Source organism: Gavialis gangeticus, unplaced genomic scaffold (genome assembly GCF_001723915.1).
Source record: "Gavialis gangeticus isolate Ggan-Ray unplaced genomic scaffold, GavGan_comp1, whole genome shotgun sequence".
Taxonomy (NCBI): domain Eukaryota; kingdom Metazoa; phylum Chordata; order Crocodylia; family Gavialidae; genus Gavialis; species Gavialis gangeticus.
In genome coordinates this window covers 10,415,454-10,442,852 of record NW_017728992.1, presented here as the reverse complement: position 1 = coordinate 10,442,852, position 27,399 = coordinate 10,415,454, and the positions used below count along the sequence as shown (strand labels likewise).

General features: G+C 43.3%; 1 protein-coding gene across 2 annotated transcripts in view; it reads left to right on the top strand.

The window, feature by feature from the left end:
- Window positions 1-27,399, top strand: part of VWC2 (von Willebrand factor C domain containing 2) — a 131,824-nt gene that overhangs the window by 11,346 nt on the left and 93,079 nt on the right. For both annotated transcript variants that reach the window (XM_019520904.1, XM_019520909.1), the window contains exon 2: window positions 1,558-1,687. In XM_019520904.1, the coding sequence (XP_019376449.1) occupies window positions 1,558-1,687 (130 nt within the window). The remainder of the gene's footprint in view (window positions 1-1,557; window positions 1,688-27,399) is intronic.

The window sequence follows — 27,399 nt, the reverse complement described above, 5'->3', positions numbered from 1 at the left end:
GGGTGGACCTGCCCTTTGCTGCTACTGTCCCTGGTTTATCCAGACACAGAGGAAACCCTAGAGCTGCTCCTCTCACCTCATAAAGAAGGGTGGCTATGCAGGGACCCAGGCTTGGACGGGGGCAGCAGCTGTGGTGGGCAGATGCTGTCTTCCTTCATCTGCTCCCTGCTAACCCTCCCCATTCCCATGTCTCCCCACTGGCCAGAAACAGGCACTGGAAGGAGGAACCTGCTGCTGCCACTGTCCCTGCCAGGAGACAAGATGGGTAAGCAGCAGGGAGCAGGTGCAAGAGGAAGAAATCTGCCCACTGCCATTCCAACCTCTGCAAAGTCCAGCACACTATAAAGCTGAAGCCCCTGGCTGGATTAAAGCAGGAGCAGCTCTGGGCTTGCCCCCATACCCAGATCAGCTGGAGGTGGTGATGGCAGTGGAAGAGGGTTCCCCTACCTGCTCTCACTCCCTGCTCAGGCCCCTGGGGTCCACTGACAGCCTGTAGGCTCCAGCTACAGGGACTACTGAGCTCAGCCAGAGATGGTAGCAGCGGTAGCAGAAGGGAGATGTGACTATACCCCTGTCCCTCGCCTCCCCCCAGATCTGCTCTGCACATGAGAATTGTGTGCAGGTCTAACTGTTCCTAATTAGGGGCTTGATCCTTCTGTATCAAAATGGGTGACAGTTTCATCACTGAGTTCAGTGTTAGCAATTGGACCTTTTTGTTCCAGTAATACAGTCTGAATGATCATCCCAGAAAGCTCATCTAAGCCAGACATATTTCAGTGGCACAAAAGAGCATGGATGCTATTTTAATTTCTCCCAAAATATTAGCATTTATAAATATAAAATAGTAGAAGCTATGGGAAATACCAGTTTCCACAGGAAATTGTTTTTCTCTTTTCGTTGGCCTTCTTGTGAAAATTAAATTTTTGTATGTCTGTCACTGAAAAAAAAATAATTATATTTAACCCCCAAAAATATATATATTATTATATTTTTACCTCACATCAGTTTTTTAAAAGATAGTATTCTTGGGTTCTGGCCTGCTATTAACAGCAAACACGGACCAAAAATCTGTAAAAGGGAAACAAATTTCTGAGAAAAACTTTTTTCATTTTTGACAGCAATTTTTAATTACATACATGTATTTAAAAATGAACAAACAAACAAACACACCCTAGACCAGCTTTAGGTTGAAGTAGAACTGTTGCTCCCCCTTCCTCCCTACCCCCGTTCCTCCCCGCATCCCTCCTTAGAGCTACGAAGGGAGGGTTGAAGTGACATGTGGTTTTGCTCTTACCCAACAGCTTCATGTGTCCCTGTTCCTTTGAACCTTTCTGCTTTGCTGAATCTGGGCCATGGATTCGGAGCAGAGCCTGGGGCTAGTTTGGCTGCTGCTCTCTGAGCTGAGACTGCAGCAGCCTAGATTGTTTGAGCAGCTGTGAAACACGGGAAACTTATAGGAGAGACAGAAGAGTGGGCAAGACCGAAAGAAGCTGTTCCATAGCCACAAAGAGAGTACTGAATGGGCTAACTAATAGACAAATGGGTTTTGTGTTTCAGGTTTCCCCATGTGAGAAATGTCGCTGTGAAGCCAATGGTGAAGTGTTGTGCACAGTGTCTGCATGCCCTCAGACTGAATGTGTGGACCCAGTCTATGAACCAGATCAATGCTGTCCCATTTGCAAAAATGGTAGGTAACCAATGCACAATTGGAGGGTGGGGTTTTCTTTTCTTTTTCTTTCTCTTTTCTTTCTTCCCCTCCCCCAACCCCTCTTTTTTTTTTGAGTGAAATTTAATTTTCTAGTCAAGATGCAGAATTATAAAAGAGCTCTGCTGTGTTTGATGTAATAACTCTTTCCTTGACTGGGAATGACTGATGGTGATCCACAAACATCCTATTAATCTAAATTCTGTAGCATCTACACCAGCTACCATACAGCTTCTTCTCTGCATATGCTTATTGTGGGCATAATTTATATGCCTGCGTTAAGGAGAATCTAGGCACTGACTGACTCAGCTCACCTTTTCAGCACTTTTGTTCTACTTTGAGTTTGTTATTTTATCAGAGACAAATCAAATGTACCTTATTGAGCTAATTTCATTTTCATAACTAAATGAATTAAATTCCCAATTTTAACTGAATATTTTTCATAGATAAACTAGACAGAAAGTCTCTTGCCTCCCAGCAAGTGCTTATCTTAGGTCAAAGTCTTGGTCTATTTAGAAGAAAAAAAGTACATAACATTTTAGCTCATTTTTAAAAAAAAAAAATTAAAAGTTCTTAATAGAAATAAAAGCTGCAAAATCTCAAATTAAAAAATGATTACATTTAAAAAGGCATTTAAAATTATTCAGATAATTTGCAGCCATAATGTTGTTTTGGTAGATTATAGAGGTCTGCTGCACATGGACTGAAACTGAGCAAAAGCTGAAGGAAGAGCCTATGTGCAGAAAATACATTCCACAAATTTACCAGTAGGTAAAAAATTTAGTTAACTACACTAGAGAATGCTTTCATTTATATGAAGGTAATTGCATTGCATCTCTCAACCAGCTGCAATAAGACCTGAGGATAGTTTCTTGTAGTTATATTGCTAAGGAGCATGTGGTTTTGGAGCCCAAAGTCTCAGCAATGAGGACTGATCAGAGAATTAAACACCCTTCCACATCTGTGCTTAACAACCTCCCTCCCCTCAGAGGTGGGGGCTCACCAAGGGTACACAGTGAAATAGGCTGAGTTTTCCAAATGGATCATCCTCTCTTGTAGGCCTGGGTAATGGTATCCTGTGGTTCCAAATATGCAACTCTCTCTGTACGTGCCCTGCAAATTCTTGTGTATAGAACAGCATTGCTGACACAATTTTAGACTGCAGTGACCAGAGCTGCTGGTTTCTGGTGACCTTTTTCAGTTACTTCTGTGAACGTCAGAGAATGGACAGTATTTTTCCTTGTTGGCTTTTTCTCCCTATCTGGAAGCTATTATTTTAAACAACAAAAATCTCCAGGACAGTTCAAAAGAGGTTCATTTTTTCTGGTTCAGTAGCTTTTAAATAATTGTAAAACAGTTCCTAAATAATTCTTTCCATGTGGAAATGAGATTTTTGAAAATATCAGGTTCCTTGCTTTTGAAGCAGAGATGCAGCTGCTTTAAAATGTACTACACCCCTGCAATTTGAAATGGTTTACTTTTACAGAGAGAGAAAATCTCAGTGAGTTAGTGAATGTTTCTAACCAAGTCTGGGTAAACTAATCAGGTGGAAAAACCTACGCTGCTTCATTAAGTTTGCTGAAACAAATGCATTGTAAATGTGAGTCAGTAGCCATAGCATCACAGTGTAGGCCTGAAAGACACCTTAGCAAAATGCTTAGCATGAGTAATGCCATTTTGTCTTGATATAACTAACTAAACACAGCTAAAAGCAGAGCAAGTGGGCCACACTTTAAAGTGACCTCTGTATAACCCATGCTAGCAAAAAAGTTAAAAGAGGATGTCATAGCAGTCCATGACAGCAGGACACAGCTAGCAGTCTAAATCTACCAGGAATAGCCATTATGAAAGCTGATTTGTAGATATTTATGACATATGGAACTTACAGAAGAGAACTACAAAAAAGTATATGAAAACCTAAGGAAAAAAGACTTGGGGGGTGAGGGGGAGGAAATGGGACAGAGAGAACAACACTCAGGAAAGGAAGAAACAACACCTATCTGAACCCAGACACCTTGCCAGCTGAACACACTGTATCCATCATAAGGCTGACATAAAAATATCTATATGGACTGTTACTGATATTGCTTATATATTCAGTAAATTAGGATTTCAGACCAGAATAGTGTGACTGATCATTTCATTGCCATTCACTCACCCTTTAATTAAATTTAGTACAACAGTGTTCTCTTGCAATACTGCTTGCAGCACAAATAACATACCCAGGCTCTTGTGGGTCATTGGGGTGTAGTGCAAGGGAAGCCCAGTCATGACACCTGGGCAGTTGGAGAAGTCCAGTAACAGGTAGAAGCAATTATGGTGTAGCACCCCACAGCACAGAAAAAGGTGAACTGACTACTGCCACATGGTGCACTCCGCTATTTGCACTCTTTTTCTCCTTGAAATGAGAACAGGCAGAGGAAATTAGTTTTGGAATCTGTGTATTTGCTGAATGTTGTGGCAAACAGCATAATCCAAAGTCAGACCTCTCTTTTTTTACACCTACTTTGTACAGAAGCTTTCCAGACTGTCCTGACCAGTTAGCTCACAGACAGTGAATGGGGAGAGAGGGAAAGAGAGATGACCACACCTTTCACAAATGAGATCTTGGACAGATGCCAGCCAAATGATTGTGGAGAACACTTAGGACCCTGCCACACATTACACTTAAGATATGATTAACCATTTAATTACGTCTTAAATTGTAACCCAGCCACACATTAAAGCAATGAATGGCATCATAAAATAAGTAATAAGCCACACAGTCATTCCACAAAAATGTAACTTTGTGGCTGGTTCCTATTACACCATTAATTAAACATGTGGCCAGATGCACCTCTGTGGCTGGGAGCCCCAATAGCTGATCCAGGCTTCCAGCCACAGGGTTACACCATGCTGGGGTTTCTAGCTATTGAAGCTTGCTACTTGCTGGTGCAGGGTGGGGGATGGAAGGGGCAGGATCATGATCCCAGGCTCCCCGTGCACCAACAGCAAGGTATGATGCAATCTAATGCTTGATCCCACAATCATACCTCCTGCCATACATGTGAGGCATGGTAGGAAGTGTAATTGTGTGGTTTGTTTATCAGATCCCATTGCACCTTTACCTGCACCTCTGGCAGGGGTCCTAGTAAAAGCATAATGGAACTGGAGATGAGTGATTCAATTACTTCTCTGTCAAAAATATCAGACATTGTAATCCACAAGGTGAGGAGCATATGTCTGTCCTCCAACCATTTTCCCCTTAATAGCTGGTATTCAATTAAATGAGAGCAGGTAAGGAACTATGAATGGGACAAATGTAACTGTGCACAGGCACTCGGATCCAGTGGCTATACTGAACACAGTAAGAGACAAGTGAATGAAAAAGTAGCTAGCTAGTAAAAAAGAAACAACTTTACACGAGATGCTAACCGTGCAATAGCTACACAGTAGTATGCCAGGCAAACCTCATGCTAATACACTAGGTAGTATTAGGCTACTGCACAGTTAGCTTCAGTAAAAAGCTGTGCACTGGCGCTATTGCACAGTAGCACCAGTGTAGCTCATTGATTTAGTCCTGGGTTATGCAAGTACTAAACTTAATGCACCGTAACTATGGTGCGTTAATGAACATGTAGATGCACCCACTGAGAGATTTATTGCTCTCTGTCTGCACTAAAAGTATTGGCTTGTATTGGAGACAAAAATGCAGGTTTCCAATGGGCTTCCAAGAGAGGTGGCGCTCTCCCCTATCCTGAGGGTCTTCAAGAGAAGACTGGACAAGCACCTAGCTGAGGTCGTCTGACCCCAGTGCTCTTTCCTGCCCAGGGCAGGGGGTCGAACTCGATGACCTACTAAGGTCCCTTGCAACCCTAACATCTATGAATACCAGTTAAGCTTGTGGAACCATCACAGCTAAGGCACAGTGAGCTGTATTTTGTTTGTCCTTGTGCATGGTGGGGAGGGGAGGAAGTAATGTAGCAGCTTAGCTGTTGAGGGCATAATTTAGTCTTCTGAGCTTTCAATAAAGGTGCGATTGCACCCGAAGGAAGGCTCCAGCTGGTCAGCTGGGACTAGATTGACAGTGTGACAGTTTGGGGAATGCTTTGGTAAAGTCAGTTTTTAGATAACTTGCAAGCAGAAAACAAAGGCTTATAATTTTGAACAGTTCAACCAGCCGTAGCTGACATTAATGTGGAAGAAATAATATGTGGGGAAGCTCTGTGAAAATCCCCTGCAGACTTTTGCCCAAGATGTTGGATCATTCACACTGAATCAATGCCTGGTATTCTACAGGACCCAGTGCAAGCTAAGCCTGGCCTTTTGATGATGCAGCACACAATGTGAGCCAGTTTAAGAAATACAGAGTTACTAAAATATATCAAAGTCACGAGTATTAATTGAAAGCTCACAAAAACTTGGGACTTTATGGGCAGCTACTAAATCAGTTTGTCAGTCCAAAATTAGAAAAGACTTGATTCTAATCCACTTCTATGTTTATACTAGCATAATTACATGGACTTTGGCAGAGTTAAGTCTTTTTTACAAGCAGTATCACTGAACTCAGAATTGGCTACAAACATTTCAGAAGTGCAACTCAGCTATTTAAAGACCAGGATAACAAGCATAAGATTCCCTTTCTCACTAATAAAAGGCCAGGCATTTGATAGTACTCATTGATTATGGTTGTTTGTCTGGTTTTTTTTCTTTAATGTTGAAAGTGAATTATCTTTGGAAATTGAATTACCATGGTTGTCTGTTCCACTTGTGGTTTTAGTGTGAGAGCTGTAATAGGCATGCACAGTTGAATGTTGCTCTGCCTCCATGCCTGCAGCCTCCATGAAGGCCGGAGTTGTGATGAGTCCTGCTCTCATGTATATGTTTCAGTAGGATTTAGTTAAGCCAGTAGCCCCAAAATGGGACAGGAGATGGGGGAGATTTTATAGCCAAAGCAAAACAAAGTCTGGGTGATAATAGGGTTTCCCTCATGCATGTGTTTAGAATTTCTTGATTGCACTCACCCTCTTAGTTTGGGATCCTGCAGGTGTTTTAGCTGAAGTAAAAATACACATGGAACTCCAACCTCTTCTCTGTTAAGGCCCCAGTAGTTCCCATATAGTTAAGCAAGCTGTTGATAATGGCTAGGCCTTATAAATTCCATTTTATTTTTGGCAATGGAGTTTTGAAGCATAAACTATTTGTATCACTGTAGTTGAAAAGGTGTTTTTAATTAGTTGGGGGTCTAGTGTGATTTTCCTGACTGCTGTAAGTACAGACTTGTTACTGACTGAAGCATACTTCTATGGATAGGGCTGGATTCTCCTGTTTCCTTGGACCGCAGGTGCCATATGTGAACTTAATGTGATGACAATGGGGAATTTAATCTAGGTAAGGGAACTTTTAGCTAGGCAATGATCTTGGGCATTTTTACATGTACCCAGGAGATGGGAGGGGTCCTTTAATTAAAGCAACTCTGAGAGCCACTCTAGAGAGCCACTCTAATTAAAGAGTCATAGTGTCTCATGTATCAGTATCCCCATGCTTCAAAATGGTGGCAGGGGCACTTGAACTAAAGCTTATTTGAAGAGCTTTAGTTCAAGCATCCCCACCACCATTTTGAAGTGTGGGGATGCTGATGTGAGGCATGGAGGCTGGCTGGAGCTCAGTAATTACCATAGTCCAGCAGACATGATTCATTGAGTAATTATAGTGCATCAAAGCAGCTTCTGCACTCATGTATAGGCACCCACCCCCTTACTCTTGTGTCAGCTATCCTTGCTTTAACATAAAGGTGGAGGGAGGACATGGCATGGCACAGAGCACTTCTGGTTAGTCTTGTCTCCCATAAAGTCTTCTGAGGGGATTTGTGTCAGCAGTGTATATGTTTCAGCTGTTGCTGTGCATCTCACTTTAGCAAGGGCTGGACAGCTGCGCATTGGAGGGCTGCAGATTGCTCCTTGCAGCCCCCGGTAGTCTTCAGTAGGAGTGGGACAGGGTGGAGATCATCCCCAGAACATATAATGTCCCTTAGCAGTGTGTTAAAATATAATAGGCTTCCTCAGTTACTTACAGCATATGAATTGGTATGGCCAGTGGGTTCCAACCTAGTACAAGAATGGTTATATAGTCCTGGTGAAAGTTAAGGCAAACCATTGTAAATGTCAGGAATTAAGATGCTCTGAGTTCATTTTTGTTTTTGCTTTAATCCTTTCATAGATCATCTCCTTTTAAAATTAAATGAAATAAAATAAAATATGCCTGAATTTTAAGTTTGAGGAAGGTCTTCATTATGCAAGAAGGCAGGCCAGATAACTGTATCTATTAACAATAGCCTACATAATTTGGGGAATGGTGTAGCCTCTATATTAAGCTTATTTTTAGAAAAAAATCCCCTGCCAATATCTTATAGCAGACAGGTGTAACTTGAACCCCAGTTCCATCTCTTCAGAGTGTGCCAGCATCAATAGTTTCATTGTTCTTAGTTTAACTGGTAGCATGCATTTAAGTATAAATGCAGGGGTTTATTTGGGGTTCTTTGTATGCAAGAGTTACTTGGCAAAAAATTTTCAGCATACATTTTCTGTTTTAATTGGCTATTCTTCATGAAATAATTTATAACGGGACTGTTAACTATGAAGTATTAATGTTTCAGTAGGAAAAATGCCATTAAAGTTGCATAAACAGTAGTATGAAAATAAAATAACCAAGCAAATATACAGCTGGTTGAGAAAATGTAATGATATCCTGGAAAAATGTCATCTTTCACTGGAAACAAACAGCATCAGATTTACTTCTCTTTGCTTTGGGGCTTGAACCCTCTGGGTATCCTTCATCTATAGATGGTTACAAATCTGAGGGGTAAAGTTGGTCAGATAGTAGGCTGAGTTTTATTCCTGTACTTATTTAACCAGAGGGAAAAGCTGAAAAGGACTAGGTTTAGGCCTTCTCACTCAGGCCTGAACCTACAACATGTTTACAGTGTGTTTTACATTCAACAGTCATCACATGACAAGGAACCATAGCTCCCTTCCTGTTTTGTCTTAACACTTGTGTTGCAGATAGATGTTCTGCTTAATTTTTAGGATTAGGAGACCAGAGTGTCTGTAATGTGCGTCGTGGTAATTACACTTGGTAGCCTTAGTGGTTACAGGTTTGTGACTGCATTAATGATGAAACAAATTTTTTATACATGGATATAAATTACACTGGCATCCCTAGTGGACAGCTAACTGGGAATACTGCTTGCAATAGGTGCTGTTTCAGCACCTCATCACTGGATAACAGGGGACCATATGGTAGCCTATTTGCTAGGGGTTTGTGAAGTGGACCCCATTCAATTTGGATTTGGATACGGCCCCTGCTACCTAGAGGTATGTAGAAAAAACATTTAAAGCTGTCTCTATGTCCAAATCGCCGAATCTCTTCGAATCAATTCGGAGGGTTCTGATTCGATTCGGACAGATTAAAGTATCCTTTGATTCGATTTAATTTTCAAAGATTTGGACACCGAATTGGGCTGAATCTCCACCGAATCAAATCAGGGACTGAAGCTTCTCACAGCCCTACTATTTGCCTGTAACAAATAGCTACCTTAGAAGGAAAATAATACGTCATCCCAATATCCATGTATTTTGCTACCCATTGTTCCTAGTGTAACTTACTCAGATTTGAGGCACTTTTACTAATATAAGGTTTTGCATTGTATGTTGACTCTCTTTAGCCAGATACCTGGGATAATTGTACAAGCTCAAGCTTCTTGTTGTATTTTACCAGACCCTATTTGCTTTTTCTTTTAGCAGAGAACAAAAGTCCTTCCATATGAATGGTTTGCCACACATCAATAAAAGGACCACCTGAGATTCTGCTCAGGAACACACAAACAGATACCCCATTGACTTCTGCAGCCTCCCCATACAGGTGTATTTAAGACCAGAAGCCTGTTGTTCTTAGGTTTACTTGCATGGATAGCTGGAGCTAGATTGATTCTCTCAAAGGATATTTATCTATTTTTTTCACCATGTATATTATGTTGATTTGCAGGGGATTGGATTCATCTGCTGACAGGAGGACATTAAAAGAAGTGAAGGATTAGTTGGGAAGCCTATCTAAAACCTGTTCAAATTATCCAGCCACCTTAGGCCTAAATATGTTACTTGGAGAACGTTTCTAAATTTTTGACACTAGGAAACTAAATTGATTTCAGCAGGGGTTCTGCTGTTGACAGACAGCAGTATGTGTCCCTAAGGATAAAACACCTTGTCTTTCTGCTTGGTCACATAGGGACAACCCAAGCAGCCTTAACAGAGTTTAATGTTTGAAACTAATACTTGGGTAAGAGCAGGGGAGTGCACAGTATTCTCTTAAAATGCAAAAGGAGTTTAATCTCAAGACTATCTACCATTGGCCTTGCCATATTTTCTCATTTTTAGTTATTTCTGCAACCTGAATTCTTCACCAGACAATCTATTTATTTCTCTTTCTCTGCTGCTGCAGATAAATCTAAAAGATTATTCTGAAGCACCCCTGGCAAATTCCTATGTCATGAACAGAACCTGAGAGATCACACTGAGGGCTTAGGCAAAAGTAGATAATACAGTGCAAGGGAGAAATCTGATTTGGACATAAGTCAATTAAATAGCAGCAAGAGGCACAGAGAATTAAGTAATGAACAGATTAGTGTATGTACAAACTAATATCATGCTGAATAGAATCAGAGTTCCCTTCCTGTGCATCTTAACACCTGTGTTGAGGATAGATGTTCTGCTTAATCCTGAGGAGTAGAAGCCCAGAGCTTTCTCTGTTTTTGCTTTAAAGTTTCAAATTACCATATCATTATAGCCTTGGTGGCTACAGTTTTGTGACACTATTATTGATAAAGTAAATGCTTGCTTTTACACATGCCTTCCAGAGCTGCCACCCACAGAGGCTGCCCCTGAATCAGACAAGGGAGTATACTCATATAACTTTGTAGTAACAGGTTGCTGTTCCTTACTTGTTTTCCAACAGGACAGAGAGGGTGGGGAGGGGAGGGAGCTGTCTTGTAATGACATAGGCAGCCCCTGCGCTCCTGGATTCTTGCTCTCTAGACATTTGCTGTTGGATGTAGCTGTAGCAATTCTGTGTTCTTCAGGTTCTAGTGTAAAAAGACCTTGTTAATAGTAAAAAAAAAAAAAAAAAAAACTCAATTGTTTTTTTTCGGGGGAGGGGTTCTGGTTTTTTAAAATTAAGATTGCAGATGTGTTATAGTAGGGTCCAGTTGATGCCAAAGAAAACATTCTACTTGACTACTTAATAATTTAACCAGTTCTTTGCTGCCTGTCTTTCATGACAACACTTAATTTTAATACCTACCCAGTGTTATTTTTGTCTTTTTTTGTTTTGCTTTGTAGCAAAGAAATTTTTGTATGTAAGCTTTTATATATTGTTTGTTCAGTTGCAAACATTTCAAAAGAAATATAGTTTCAGACCATGCAGTGTCAGAGTTGCTTTAATGTTTTCTCATAGTGGGACATATTATGGCGTATAACAAGATAGAACAGTAATAATTATTGTATTCTCTTATTCCTTGTTTGTACAGTATATAAGACATTGTGGCTCTAATCATAGCATGCCGGGGTCCTTTGGTGCTAGCCTAACATAAACACCATTTTTATGGGGATGGCTAATTATATGGACATGGAGACTTATACTTCATAAGTTTACATAGGATTTGCACATTTGTATTGTTATCCAGATTTACTGTTTCTTGTTAAAAATTATGCACAGCTTTTTGTAGTGAAGAGTGCTGTAGTACATGTTAATGATACAAAATATTGGAAATGCACCCATTAATTAGAAATGGGATTTTCCAGTACTCTCATTTTTGTGTGTGTGTAGCTTTATGTATCCGTTCTTACAAATGTTGTTGAGAGGGTTAAAGTTAAGTGGCTATGAATTAGCTGAGAGGATTGAGATTCCTTGTAGTGCTGGGAGGATTCTGTGGCAAGGGATTCTGCCATATCCCCATTAACTGAGAAGCCCTATGTGTAATCTCTCAACAGTTTAGCTTTTCTAATGTTGGGGCTTTTCTTAAAGGTGAGACAGTTTCATCAAGCACCACATTGTTAACAGCTGCACTATGCTGGGAAATGCTTTCAACAATGTCCTACATCCCTCTTGCTTGAGGAATTCCTAGGTCTTTGAATATACACTAAGTCATCACCTGCACTAAGGATTGACCTTGATGACTCAGGAGGTCTCTTCTAGCCCTATGTCTTAGTTTAAAAATCTGTTTGGTGAAGAAAGTACAGTATTTTTATTGGTGTTTATAGAATCTCAGTGTTTTGTTAATGTATGTTTAAACTATATTAATGAATCTAATTTATCCAATAACAATTTTTAACATTTAAAGATAGTGTTTTGCTAAGATCTTACTCGTCATTTCCCAGCAAATATGCATACTGCCATTTCTTACCCACTTACTGAAGTAACACAAGATTTTTTTTCAGTCTATCTCACTTACGACTCCTGAAATAGATCATAGATGATATTTTTGCTTAGTATAGTCATGACTAACTGAAATGCTTTTTAAAATCAAAAACCTTGATTTCAAATGAAATCTACTCCTCATTCTTAGCTGGAAGCACCCTTCACCTTATGAACTCCTAGATTGCTTCCCTGAGCATAACAGCTGTGCAGCTGTGATTTTTTTTTTTTCTTTAATTTTTGTTTAAAGTTATTTCTGAGCTTCACCAACATACTTATCAAAATGAAAAACTTCCTGGGCACAAAGCCCTTGATTAGTTTTCAAAAGATTTGAAAGAAGAAAAAAGAATCAAATATTTTAGAATATTATGGCTCCCTCCAGGAGAACATAGTGCTTTGTTTCTATCCAATCTAGTTATTTTAAACCTTCCTCTCGGTCATGTGTTTCTGCCAGAAAACATCACTTTATTTCAGACATTCCATGTTTACAGCTGATTCTTCATCTTGCTTTTGTCTGCTTTCTGCCAGTGGCCTTGGGGGCTGGGGGGTCATTGGTTCTAGAGGGTTAGAAAAAAGAAACACAAATCTGATTGACCTTGAAAGTTGCATTGTGCTGTTCTAGCTCTTCTTCTAAACCCCTCTTCCCTCTGCCAGGGTAACATTTGTCCATGCACACGGATTAGTGGGCAACTTTCTTTGAAATGCTTGAAACTGAGTGCTTCCCAGCATGTGTTGTTTGTCCAAAGAACAGATACAGTTCATGTGCATCCTGCCTCGAAAGTAATTTCTCACAAGATGGAAGCTTCCTTTCCAATGGAGTTGATCAATGAAGGCTGCAACCAAAAGGTGGTATAAACCCAATTGTCTCCCACCGTGATTATAAATATTAGTTGAAAGACTTCTAAACCAAAACACAAACCCCTCCAGTGCCAGGGGGTTAGTCAGAATTCCAGATTGACTTATTTCTTGGCCTAATTAAAATATGCTTATTCACGATACATTGTTCTCCAAATGATCTCTGTCTCTTCTAGATACTGGGTTTTTTATTACACTGTCAAAACCAGATTGGAGGTTTGAGTATTCAAAATAGAAATTGCTTTTGGAAGATTAATTTGGGTCTACATAAATGTATAGGCTAGGGACAGAAGTTTACACATAAGCCTGTTTAAGTGATGATCAGAAACTGGTTTAAATCTCTAACAGAGCAGAAGTTCAGTGCACATAAACTGGTTTCAAAATGGCCAAAACTGGTTTAAGATGAACCTGGTTGAATCAGACATAACTGACTGAGGTCAAACCGGTTTTTTGAACTTCTGTCCCAGACCCCTTCCTGGTTTAAGTTAAATTAGAGTCCCCCAGCATCCCAGCATGCTTTGCAACCCTGTGCTGGGTTGTGCTGTCTGCTCCAGAGAGCAGGGCTGGCCGACAAGAGGGTAGGAGTGGGAAACCTACCTGGGGACCCACAGCCAGGTCTGCCAGGGGAAGGGGGGCAGCCCCTGCCAGACCTTTTACCCTCTGGAGTGGAGTGGGTAGGGGTGTAGGGCGGGAGAGGGCAACAGCCTGAGGGACTGACCCCCTCCAGGCAAACCCCAGCTTGCATCTTGAAGTGTCTTTATTCCCCACTTCTCCTGCTCAATGTGTTGCCCATGCCCCCTGCTCTCTGCTGGAGCAGGGTGCAGGTCTCAGGCAGTCAAAAGCCTTAGAGAGACTGCCTCCTCAGGCAAATCCCAGCTGGGGGTATGGCATCTGGGAGGGGCTTTAATCCCCCTTTCCCCAGCTGAGTGTGCTGGTGCCAACCTCTATAGGACCAGACTGAGAGGTGGAAGGTGTTGGCAAAGACCTGACACAGTCATCACAGATGTGCTGGAGATGTAGCTAAGGGAACAAAAGAGGGACTGCTTGGGCTGGTGTAACCAAAGAAAGAGAGCTACAAGCAGTTGATAAGGGGAACGGGAGGGGGCATTATTCCCTTTAGCTCCCCCAGGTCATGGGGGAGAGGCAAGAGGCTGGGGAATCGGGCTGGTCCCCTGCCACCTGTGAGCACGGAGCCAAGTCCTGCAGGACCGGACTGAGAGGTGGGACATGTTGGCAAAGACCTGGCACAGTCATCACATGTATATGCTGGAGACAAAGGAACAGGAGAGGGTCACACAGCTTGAGCTAGTGTGACCAGAGAAAGTGGAGAACTACATTTACATTATAAATCAGAACCTGTAAAAGATGGGAGACTAGAATACATACACAAGGACTTCCTGAATAACTGACTGTAAGGAGACATGCTGCCCTTGTGGTTAGTTAAGGCTTATGCAAGACTTTCCCTTGTCTTTTTGGTTTATTACATTTCATTTTAAGGTAACTAAGCTGCATGTTCTTTCACTAAGTTTTACTGGGCTGTGTCTTAGCTTAGGGAAAGGTTTTTGGTTGTTCTGTCATGTGCTTGAGGTTCTGTCAAAGTGCTCTGTTGAATACATGGTTGCTTCAGAGAGAGAACTGTTCTTGTTCAAGCTTTTATGAATTCAGTGCTACTACCTTCGCCTTCCTCCCACTCAGTCTGGCAATGACTGCCCCCCGCCCCTTGAGGGTTCCTCTCTTCTCTTCCCTTTGACAGTGGCTGGCAGGTATGCTGTAGTGCCCCACAGCTTCTGGCTTGAGCCACTGCAGGTATGTGGCTGCATTTCCTGAGTCAAAAGTGAATGTCTGTTCACTTGCTAATCTGTTCAATCTGCGTATTTTAGACTAACCTGCAAAGACTGAATTGATTCAGCCTCTGGCTTTTTGATTGTCTGTACTTAGCCATAATGGAACAGGGAGTGAACTGCATTATCTGTAACATTTTTTAGGTTAGTGAAGTTGAGAGGACATAGGACTTCATGAAACCATGTAGCAGGGCAACTCAATAGCTGATGAAACTGAAGGTACCTGAACATTTGACAATGTAAATTGCAAGGAATTTCTTGAATCTACTCATAATCTCTGATTTAACTAATACCACTTGATAAAAATACTTATTATTGAATATTATTGTGAAGTTTTTAATGGAAACATCAGTTAGAATGCATGAAGAAAGGTTTGGATGTACTAGCCTTTGTCAGGCACCTCCCTCATATTCAATATGGTGTTCAATGTTGGGTGCCTTATCTTCACAATAGTATAGCATAAATTTGGAGTGTAGGGAAGCAATAAAATGAATTTCCTGCAAGAAGAGAGAGAGGCCATGAATGAGGAAATCATGAGATTAGAAATATTACATACAAAATTATGAATGGTATGAACAGGATCAGTCAGAAACTTCCTGCTTCACATAATAGAAGATCAAGGAAGAATTCAGGGAAATCAAAAAGCAACATAGATGATATTGTTTATAATGCAGCATGTAATTGACCTCTGTAGCACCAGGCTACACAGCTTACTCAGATGATAAAGATCAGTTCTTTGTTAACAGTAATAAAATACCTACGTTTACTCTAAATTGGGTAGAAATGCCCAAGGGGACATTGCTTGGAGTCTGAGAGAAAATGCTGTTGGGCTTGGAGTCTGAGAGAAAATTCCTCCTCTATGTTATTTTATGTTACTGAATCAGTGTGTCTCACAGTAGTGCAAATGATCTTTCTTATCCCACCCCTGGCATCCTAAGTTTACATTTTCATGTTTTTAACATTGTAGGTGTTCCTTTTAACCTGCATTTCTAAGCCTCGCAGAAACTTGGCCTGTCTCAACTCCAATCAACTAAATCTTGTGTGAGAATAAATGTAAATTTTGCCTTTAAATATAGCAACACTTTACACCCCCACCACACCCCTCACAAACACATGCATGCACACACATATACTTATTGCATCATCATTCAGGTGTGTCATAGAAATTAAAGTACAATCTAAAAGGGAGCTTTCAAGGTAGTACAAGCAAATGACAGAGGAAATAGCTAATAAGGGTGCCTTTTGAAATGTTCTACTTTTAGCAGTACTGTTAAGGTTTATTGAAAAGACCTAAAGGCAGGTTACCAATAACTTGTTGTATGATAGCTGCATGTACAGGCTAACATTGCTATTACTGAGAGTGTATGGTAGTGGTAGTGGGCAGGGGGTTTCTAAAGATATAGCACTTAAGTATTTAAAATAATCACCAGAGGGTTAACTAGCAGCGAGTCCTAGATACCAATTAATCATATATCACATGAAGTTATTTGTTGCTTCTGTGTGATATAGAGATTTGCTATATCAACATGGAAAATTATTTTTTTTGCATGGCAGCTTGATAGCCTGATATATTCTTAATGAACTGAGGATCAGTGGTCTGGCAGCATTGCTAACATACATAAATGATTATTTTTATGACCAGTTCACAGTAATGCTTAGTTTTAAGCTAGACTCTGTTTATGACCTCAAGACCAAAGCTCATAGGCAATTTTCTGCTTAATACTCAGAATATAAATACAGTATACATTTCAAAGGAAATTTCTGTGCTCTGTTCCCAGGAGTCCTTGGTAACCTTAAAATGATACTGTCAAGTCAAGGCTGGGAGCCCAAACATATCTGTAGGTTTTATTTTGATTTGTTGGGTCCCCCTGACTAGGTCACGCTCTCCCCGTGGTCTGGCTGTCTGTTTTGTTCTGATGTGAGCAGGCAGACTGATGAAATGCACAGACTCTGTCCTGCCAAGTGCTCCAAAAAACCAAGGTTTTTGTACATTTCAGCATCCTGCCTGCTCAGAGGCACAGAGCAGGACAATGTGACATGCATACATGGCAGATTATGAAAAAAACAGCCTGTTGGGTTTGTTGCTGGTAGATCAGCAACAGGAAAAGTGTCATATCAGTGTAGCATTTTGCATTCTGGGAAGGCCATATATTTGCCAAAATGGTCCGTTGGCCCAAGAGTATGTGATTGGATAATCAGGACTGTTATCTTAAATGTATGTGCGCATACTGTATAATTGGGGTCTGTCCCAGGGAAGGAAGTAACAAGGGATACTTACCAGCAGCAGGAGACGCAGCACAGCAGAGGCAGAAGGAAGAGCCCGCACGGCTTGTCAGCTGCCTCTCTATTCAATTAAGGCTGGCCAGTGACGTCAGCCTCAAACACTGGCTGGCAGCAATAAAAATGGTGGCCAATGCCATGGAGAGGAGGGAGGAGAGCAGCAAGAGAGGGGAGCTGCAGCTGCCTCAGGGAGAGGAGAGGATCTCCCCCACGGGACCCGCAGAGCCCAACGAGGTGGGGGCAGACATTGGCAGTGCGGGGCAGAGCACCCCATCAGGAACACGCATGGGATGGCGAGGGAGCAACAGGCACTCCAGAGCCAGAGCTGCACCCAGAGCCTGAGCAGACCACAGGTGGGAGTATCGGGATTACCAGGGTGAGGAGGAAGCCATGCCAGAGGGAGAAGACCCCGGGAGAGCCCCAAAGGGGTTACAATCGCCGCCGGTCCCAGCCGAGCCAACGGGAGAACGCGAGTGAATCCCGAAGGTGACGGGCAAGGAGGGAAGCATTCCCCAAGCTAGAGCAAGGGGAAGGATAGTAAGGGGACAGGGCATAGCCACGTCAGGAAGTGACTCATCATTTTATGTTTTATTAACGCGTTTTGTTTGGTTGCCCCGTGCGAAGGGGGAGAGTGGAAAGTGCAGGGTATCCCCGAGGAACGGGGCTGAGGAGGAGCCTTGGAAGGTTTTTTTTGTTTCCCCAAAAGAAGGGGTGGAGGCAAAGAAGGCCAAGGGGGCGGGCCTACACGGGCGAACTTGTCCACTGGCAACAAGCATCAAGCTGTAAGGCACGATCCCACCAGAGGGGACATGACCGACAGAGAGACAACTCACCTGAGGGGGCATGAGGCCAGGATGTAGGGGTAGTGGAGCCCCGTGAATGACCGCCGGGCGAACCATGGGCCACCAAGCACACCTGACGACCAATCCCATCTACTGAGGAACAACAAGTCGTGGCAGGTGAGAACGGGGGAGGCGACTCGAGGGGGAGACACCTGCTCGGTCAACAACACGAGTCCATAAGACGCTTTACGATTACCACCAGAGCAAAGGCCACACGAAACCGACTATTCGAAGCTCGGTGGTCACAGTGTCATTATCTTAAAACATATGTGTGCGCACCCACATGCACAAATGTGCACACACACACTCTGCCAAGTGGGTCACCAGTTTGTTCACAGGTGATTTAATGGAAGAACTGCTGCAGTACTTAAAGCAAAGTTTGTAAGTACTAAAGGTAAAAATACTAAAGAAAAATACAATCTTTATTTTTTCCATGAATTGTTCTTTAATGATATACTGTTTAAAGATGGCCTTAAAGTCCCACTTGTTGAAATGTCGGATTCGCTTTCTTTGATGGAGAGCAAGGCTGAGTTCTATCAGGAATCTGAGGATCAGTGCCCCATGGGGTTCCATTCTGACCTGAAGCTTTAGCTACAGTGGAAGACGTGTTTAGAAATTTTTGCATAGCCATTTGCTACTTCTTTACCTCTACTCTCCACAGATGTTGTCAAAGTCTTCCAGCAAAGGAAGGGGTGTTCTTTCTGAAGCAAAGGAAAAAAAAAAAAAAAGATTTGGATGAAGAGTGTGTAGTGGTGTATCAGGTACTGCCAACAGCATTACTGAGTTAAGGTATTTCCGGGCACAAGACATCCCTGACATGGGGTAGGAATATGAGTTAATATTCCCACCTGGAGTGTCTCATGGTTCCCTTCCCCTCCCAAAGAAAAACAGATAGCAATTTGGGACTGTCTTTCCCTATGCTCTTGCCCCAGTTCCTTGAGAGGATGAAACATCATAAGTCTGACTTTTGGTACTTAGCCTGGCAATATGTGATACTTGCTTGTGTCTGTGAACTGCTGTGTTCTTCTTCTCTTGATGCTTTGTTACAATGGTGGTGGCACAGCCTCCCCCCAGCCCCAAGGGCCTCAAATTAAAATCCCTCAGACATAAGACCATCAGTTTGCTCTTTTTTAATCAGTTGTTTTATGCTGTCTTCAGACTCTGGAAGCCATCACTGCAACAGGTACACGTGGTCTATCATGTCTTCACCATTCTAATGGTTGGAGATTTGCCATCATAGGTTTTTTCTTTTTTTTTTTAAAGAAAAGAGAGGCTCTGTTTTAGTCATCTGATCCCAGTAGCTGGAAGTGTAGGCATAGGCATATCAATAAGTAATATACAGTTTCTTTGAAATTGATTTCTGATTGCATGCTCCTCAAAGTGGCCATGAATTAATTGAGCACTAGGAAGACAGACTTGAGAGAGATTGAAAGCATCAAATGCACAGAAATGCCTTCCCAATACCATTTAATTAAGCAGCACCTCAGAAGGTAAATTCTCAGTGACTGTCACTAGAGGTCAGTGTTAAGATAAGTTTCACATTTATATTTTAGGCAATCCTCTCTTCCCACTCCACACCATCACTTTCATGTAGTTCATGTATTTGTTGTGCATTGCAATGTTGAACTTGAATTTGGTGCAACTCAATAATAAATCTTTAGATGGAACAAATTTGAAAGCAACACAATGGAAGTGTTCCCTTGATACAGCAAGTGAAACTGTACCACAAATTCGTCTCCTGGGAAATTGTCAAGTTATGAAAGAGCAATTTGTAAAACCTTTAATTCTGAGTCATGTTTTTAAAGAATTGTTAAAATACTTTGATCTCTCTGCTGCTAAGTAGGTCTTTTATGTGTAAAAATATTATTTTATCAGCAAGCAATGACATCACTGCTAGGGAAATGGATAATGCAAGTAAGACGAGGGGATATATCTGTGAAAAGAATGAAAATACTTGGGCTGAGTAGCTGCTTCTTTAGAATAATTCCAGTATATTTAGGTCTATTACACAGGTCTGCTTTGTCTCTTAAAACCTGTAACGTTCCTTTTTTAATTTGTAAACTGGATCATCTATCAGTGGTAGATGAATCTGAAATGCTGTCAATCACTTGCAGTAAGGGATTTGTTAATTCTGAGGAGATGACATTCCTATGGTTTACATTGATTCAAAATGTACCTGGCTGTATGTGGAAAGGAGCAGGGGCTTAGTGTCAGAACAGCAGACTGGAAGGTACGAAGATTTCGATTTCTGATCTCTGCTATGCCTTTGACTCTGAAACCAGCCTTGGAGCCTGCCCCTTTACTTCCTTATTTTCTGACCAAAAAAAGCTGGATTAAAACTTGCTGAAAGCTGAACTGAAATGAGTACAGTATCTATTTTTTATTTTTAAATCACAATGGGTTTTAGAAAATAAGGGCTTCCTGGTGATGGATAACCCCAAGTAGCTGGCTTTCTTGCAGAAGTATGAGGTTATATATTTTTCATCTGAACTTTTTACTGTTTGAGGTAAAAGCTAAGCCACCAAATACTTCAGTACCTTTTAGGACTACATAATTTTTCTGCTTTATACTACAGTAGATTTCAATATAGCTTACTAGGATAAGAACACCCTGAAAAGGACCAATTGGAGGGCTTATGGCTTATCCTGCAGGAGGTGGAAGGAGCCTGCTGGTGTGGTTTTGGGAAGAAGGAATGGAACATAAGAAGGAAGTGCTTTCCCTGATGTGCACCTTTTTGTCAGTGCCTTCATTTGACCAGTGCCTTTGTAGGAAATAGATTGCCTACTGTAGTAGGGTAGGGTGAAAGTGTCAGGAGAGAGCCATGGTGGGGTGGGGGAGTTAAGTTTATCATTCAGTCATATGCAAGTTGTCAAAATATACTATAAATGTAAAATTGAGGTAACTTTCCCTTGATTTCAAGTGGCACAGGATTGGGTCTTTTTACTGTACTGTTTAGTCTATAAGGTACATCTCTAGCCTGTCTGTGTTTTGTCTCCTAGCAGTAAATTAGAAAAATTGCCTGAGCTAGGGCAAATCCCATCTGAGGCTGGGTAATCAATAAGAGCAGTTACAAATATTCAAAAATTCTACAGTTTGGGGGATGAGGGAGGGTAGATGGCAATTTCAAAGATGAATTAAGCCCCCCAAGGCTTATCAGGTAAAGCTGCTGAGTTCTATACAGCTGTAAAGAAAGTAGGAATACCAGCTTGCCTGAAATATTTTAATAGCACTCCACTTTCTTACTCCATCTGCAGGTTCATGTGGGGAAAAAGAAACAAAAAAGCAAACTGTATTTCTTGTTATCAGTACCTATAATCCATAATATCAACTCTCTCCTCTTGTATTCTCCAAAGTGATTTCAGATGCATCTGATACAGGAAGGGGCTGCTTATTCTCAAAAGTATTTTGTATTGTCATGATGCAAACCATGTCTTGTTCAAACCGAGTTTGTGTTTGCTTGAGATAGGTTAGTTCTGAACTCTGAACCAAAAACTCTCTGGACTTGTCTAGTTGATCCAAAAACCACTTTCATATAAAGAAGGGATGAAGCCTTAAATATGAAATTTCAATTTAGGTATGTAGGGAAGTGTTTGCATTAGAATCTTGGATCTGAACCTGGCATGTGGTTTTGGTTCCAGTGCTAAAATTGTTTTGCTTATGTCTGTTCTTGAAGGATTACAGGTCGGGATGATGGAAAATAATGAGAAGAGATGATCTTTTCTTGTTTTCGTCTCAGACCTCCTTTGTAATCTTCTTCCTTTCAAAATTAGTTTTTAATAACCAAAAACAACCACATGATAGTGTGTTGCCTTGTGCCTTCTCACTTGTGACCTTTATATTTATATTGAAATCTCCTCAAAACAGGGATGTTATATCGTGTTAGTTAAGGGATGAGGAAAGGAATGAAAAAAAATGAAATTTAATAAAATTTGGCAAGTGCTATTTGTGGTTGAAATTGATAAGTTGCCAGTAATTAAATCTACTACGTTAAAGTTGTCCATGGTATGAGGTTGGAAAGTGAGGGTGGCTGAGTTGGGCCCTAAATATTTGCATCCCTTTTTTTTATATTATTATTTTTAGGGGGAAGGCATGTCTGACATGTCTTTCATTCTCATTCAAGGCAGCTTGACTCCCCTTCTTCCTCACTGATCAGATACCTAGTAGATGATCAATTGGGTAGTTCAGTGTGTAGGGAGGATGTGGTTGGAGGGGGCATTGAATCTCCAAGCCAGGGCAAACAGATACACAACCCTGGAACTTAAGGGACCACCTGGGCCATAGACTTCTCAATTTTACAGCCTGAGCAGAGCATGTGGCATTGGCAGAATCACAGGGCATCAGCTGAAATCCCCTGGACAATTCAAAATTCTGGAGGACACCTGAGCAGCGGAGCCCAGGTGAAACAAGATCAGGAGCCACAAGCCTCTGAAGTGAGCATGAGAACCATATGCTGGGAACTGCACCCTTTGCACATCCGCTGCTGCTTCTCTCTCTCCATCCACCCTCGAGCCTTCCCCCAACCCCCTCACAGCCAGACCCTCCCTCACCCATGGGCCCCACTGTGGACCATGGACAAACTTTACTCATTTGCCACCACCAACCAAACATGGGGACTCAAGTGATAGTTCAGGAAAATAAAGGATCTCATTGCCGTCTGGGGTGAAGATTGTATCCAGTGCCAGCTCCAGATATGCTTGAAGACATCTCTAATTCAATGCCCTATCACCCAGGAGATGCAGATGAGGGGTCACAGCAGAAACTGGGCAAAATATCTTACCAAGACCAATGTGATAAAGTGATCAGTAAAGCTAGCCGCACTTTATTAGCAGGTGCATGACAAACAAGTCCAGGGAGGTGATATTTCCCCTCTATGCAGCATTGGTCAGGTCACAGTTGGAGTAGTGCATCCAGTTTTGGGCGCCACACTTCAAAAGGGATGTAGACAACCTTGAGTGGGTTTGGAGGAGGTTCACTTGTATGGTTAGTGGCCTGCAGGCAAAGCTCTACGAGGAGAAATTGGGGGACCTGGATCTCTTCAGCCTCTGCAAGAGAAGGCTGAGAGATGATCTTGTGGCCACCTATAAATTAATCGGGGAGGGTGGCAGCAAGAAGTAGGAGATGCTCTGTTTACCAGACCACCCCTTGGAGTAACTAGGAACAACGGCCACAAACTGACAAAAAGCAGATTTAGGTTAGACATCAGGAAGAACTTCTTTATGGTAAGGGTTGCCAGAATCTGGAATGAGCTTCCAAGAGAGGTGGTGCTCTCCCCTACCTTGGAGGTCTTTAAGAGGAGGATACGCATGCAACTGGCTGGGGTCATCTAACCCCAGCGCTCTTTCCTGCCTAGAGCAGGGGGTTGGACTCTATGATCCACTGAGGTCCCTTCTGACCCAAACATCTATGAATCTACGTATGAATCATCTATGTTGATTGTAAGTGGGTTGGGCGATCCTAGCTTCGTCTCCGCTCTGTATTCTCCTGCCACGACTTGTATTAGAAAGAAAATGAAGGAGATCAGTGGTCTTTTTAGAGCTAGTGATTGACAAATGCCACCCAGATGTAACTTGCTCAGGGTGTTAGTTTATTTTCCAAAGTAAAAGGTTACAGTAACTGTAACCTTGCCAGTTACTTCATTGGTGAAGCCCTCCGGTAACACCCAACAGTTCTCTTAGCACTGGATGCTTCCTGGATACAATGTAGCACTCAGCATTCTGAGCAGTAATTATCTTGTTAGTGAGGCGTGTTCCCTGTATCTCACAATGCAAGTCTTATACCAGGACGGTCCCAGAGGCTTCCCTGCTTCCCGCGTCGCCAATCCCGGCCGCGTTATCCCTTTGAGGTTCGGGATCCATGTTGGCGTGGAGTCTTCTTACCCACCCCTTGTTCTCCACCTGTGGGATGCCCTCTTCACTCTAGGATTCCTTGCCACTTAGTTCTGCCCAGCCTCAGCTCCCACTGGAGCCACCAGAACTTCAAGGTATGTAGCTTGCCCAAATGGACTCTCCATCTAGAGTCCTGCAGTCTTGGCGCCTCTTCCCAATCACCAGGTGGGTTCCTCATATTTTTCACCATCTGGGCTCAAAACGCTCCTTGTTTCTCTCTCTGTGCCCAAAGGCAATCAATAAATACCCCGCTGCTGGATTTATACAAGTCTTGGTGGGCTAATCACCCGATCCTGTCCCGGGTGTGTAATTCCCTCCACATGGCAAGGTGTATGGTCAGGTCAATCCTGCCCGACTTTGGCTTAGTAACTGGCTCCTGCCTGAGCTCCTGTTGCATTGATGAAGAGGAATTATTACCATGTGCGTGACACTACAAAGTGCTCCATGGGTCAGAGGCTAGACCATCATGTTCTACGAGGATCTGTCCCAATTCCTTACCAAGAGCAGGGCAGATGTCCCCTCCTCCACACCCACAGGACCAGACATTGGCGATGCATAGGGGGTGCATGTGCACCCCATGTGAAAAGGCACTGCCGACACTGTCAGCGGCATCTACATGTGGTTGCCACTTGCCACCCCTCCCCTCCCCCATCACCGACACTGGCAGCGGTGTCTGTGGGCAGTCTGTGATCACTGCTGGCCACCACTGATGCTGCTGGCAGTGTGGGTGGTTGCTGATCACTGGTTGGTGCTCACCACCCCCCACCACTGGCTGCGGCAGCTCCCCCCTTGCCTCCGCCATGCTCCTGCTGCCAACAGTGCTGCTGCCCACAGGAGTTCACTGTGCCCCCCCCCCCATCCTCCAGGGGCACACAGTATTCATGGGACCAGAAGTGTTCCAAAGGAATCACTCAGTGACCCCACTGGAGAGGGAGGCTCAGGAATGGCCTGTGACACTGTTCCCCACATAGGGCCTGTGACTTCCAAGGCAAGTCCTTTTGCATGTCTCTGAGCCAGTACCAGTGCAGTGGTCCTCAGGACCTGCATCCTCTTCTCCTGATGCTTCTTCTGATGAGGCAGGCCATGTGTGAGGATGCAGTACAATCTGTGGTGGTAAGGCTTTCCCCAACTCCACTCAAACATGATGGGGACCCAAGCCCCAGGTGAAATGTGAAACCCCTGGCAGGGGAGGGGGAAGGAAGAGGCAGCAGAGGAGCAGGGGGAGCTGAAGCTGCCACAGGCCACTCCCTTCACTTATTGCCCTCTCTAAGGCTATTATGTCCAAGAAGCCCACAAAGGGATTGGGGCTAGAGGGAGGAGGGCAGGGTGAGAATGCTGGGGCATAATGGGAGGGTGAATTGCCAGATTTCCCCTCTATCCCTGCCTTCCCCTTCTGAAGCCTGGAGCCCAGCCAAGGCACCAAGTTCCCCACCCCTCCTGCCCTTGGGGGCTTAAGAAAGCATGTCCCATTCAGTGCGATCATAAAGCTGCCTAATTGACACATCCTTGTCATTTCTCCATGAGAGATAAGAGTCTAAGCACAGATACCCTGAGTACATACGCATAAACAGCTTCCCTGCCCTACAAAGCATTCACAGAAAGGCATTAATAACATTTATTGAGCTCAGCAGGCAAAAAGGTAATAAACAGCAGTTTTGGCAGAGAGTATCCACAAGTCAGGGATAGGAGATAGGATGCAGCTATGTCTGACAACCATTTAAGGAAATGAAAATAAAGTGTTCACTTGTCAAAAAACAACCCCCAGACCTTCCTCCCAGCTTCCCAATCCAGGAAAGGGACACTGTAGTGAAAGGATTCTTGCATGGGAACCGTTATCTCAGCTGCTCAGCTCTCACTGCCAGGGTGACTTCCAGCTTCTGGACCTGGACAAGCTGGCAATTGGCCTAACAGCATGTCTTCCCCTCCCATCTGAACTGATCCATGGGTGAAGTCCAGTGTGTATCAGCTGATTCTGATTCTTATGGTGCAAGCAGTCACCATATTGACCCCTAAGGGTAACCCCCCTTCTGCTATCAAGGGCCCATCCTGGCCCCAGACCTGCCCCCCACTCCAATTCCTGCAAGCTAATTAACCTCCTTCCCCCTTGTCTGCAGGCTCCACATCTGTGTGGAAGGCCAGCTCAAGGCAGCTGACATTGTAGGCTCAGGTTGGACAGCCAAACATCTGCTAAGTGAATGAAAGACATGCATATAAGTCACTGGTGAAATGAATTAGATAAGTTACAAGTTGTGGCTTCATCCTCTGAGCTCAGGCCACGCATTGTGGACATCTGATGCCAAGGTCTGCAAGACTGGCAGGAGGAGCAAGTAGAGACATGTATGGGGGGAAATGGACAGGTTGAGGGGTGCTTGCATCTGGGGAGCTGAGTTGCATGACTTGAGGCCCCAGGTGACCACCCAGTGTTTGAAGGAGGCACTCCACAGTGCAGCAGAACTGAGAGAGTCACAGTGACAAGATAGGGAGTTAATGCAGTCTTAGACCACTTGGCGTCTACCTACAACACCCCTGACTGGCACCACTGCTAGCTCCCATGGAGATCCTATAGCTGTCCAGAGCAGCAGTGGTGAGACAGGCTGCTGCCCTCCTCAAGGCAAGCCCCACTCCAGGGACTCTTCCCTGGGCTAACAGGAACAGGGGTCCCAAAAGGGGGACCCCGGGATGAAACCTGTGAGGGAACTTTGTGTGGCTGAAGGGGAGCCAGGACAGAAGATCTGGTATATGGGAGCTGGTGACTTGTGGACTGTGGAGGCAGGAAGGTATAAGGCAGGGCCTGCTCTGGGGATCAGCAGTGGGCTAGGGGAGCAGTACCTGGCTGCCTGAGACGCTGTGACGGGGCTGTCAGGGAAGCCACTCCACTTCCAGGCCCAACTCTCTACTTTGACTGGTGGCAGGTGGCAGTCTCCCCATATTTCCTTTTACAACCAGGTGACCTATCACTTGGACAAGGAGGAAGAGATTGATGTCGTATATCTTGACTTTAAAAAAGCCTTCCATCTGGTATCCTACGATCACCTCTTAGCAAAACTGGCCAACTGTGGCCTCGGCTTCACCACAATCCGCTGGCTGGGGAATTGGCACCGTGGTCAGACCCAGAGTGTCTTGGTTGACAGAAGTTAATCATCGTGGTGCACTGTGACCAGTGGGGTCCCTCAAGGCTCTGTCCTTGGGCCTATATTGTTCAGCATCTTCATTAATGATGTGGACATTGGCATCCGAAGTGGACTGGCCAAGTTCGCCGATGACACCAAACTCTGGGGTAAAGCACCCACACCTGAGGACAGGAGTGTGATCCAGGATGACCTTGGAAATGGACGTATGAGAACCTGATGGTGTTTAACACTGAAAAATGCAAGGTTCTCCCTCCTGGGAAGAAAAACCCGCAGCATGCTTATAGGCTCGGCAGTGCTACGCTGGCTAGCACTACAGATGAAAAGGACTTTGGGGTCATGATTGACCACAAGATGAACATAAGCCTTCAATGTGATATTGCAGCTAGTAAAGTGAGCAAAATGCTGGCTTGCATC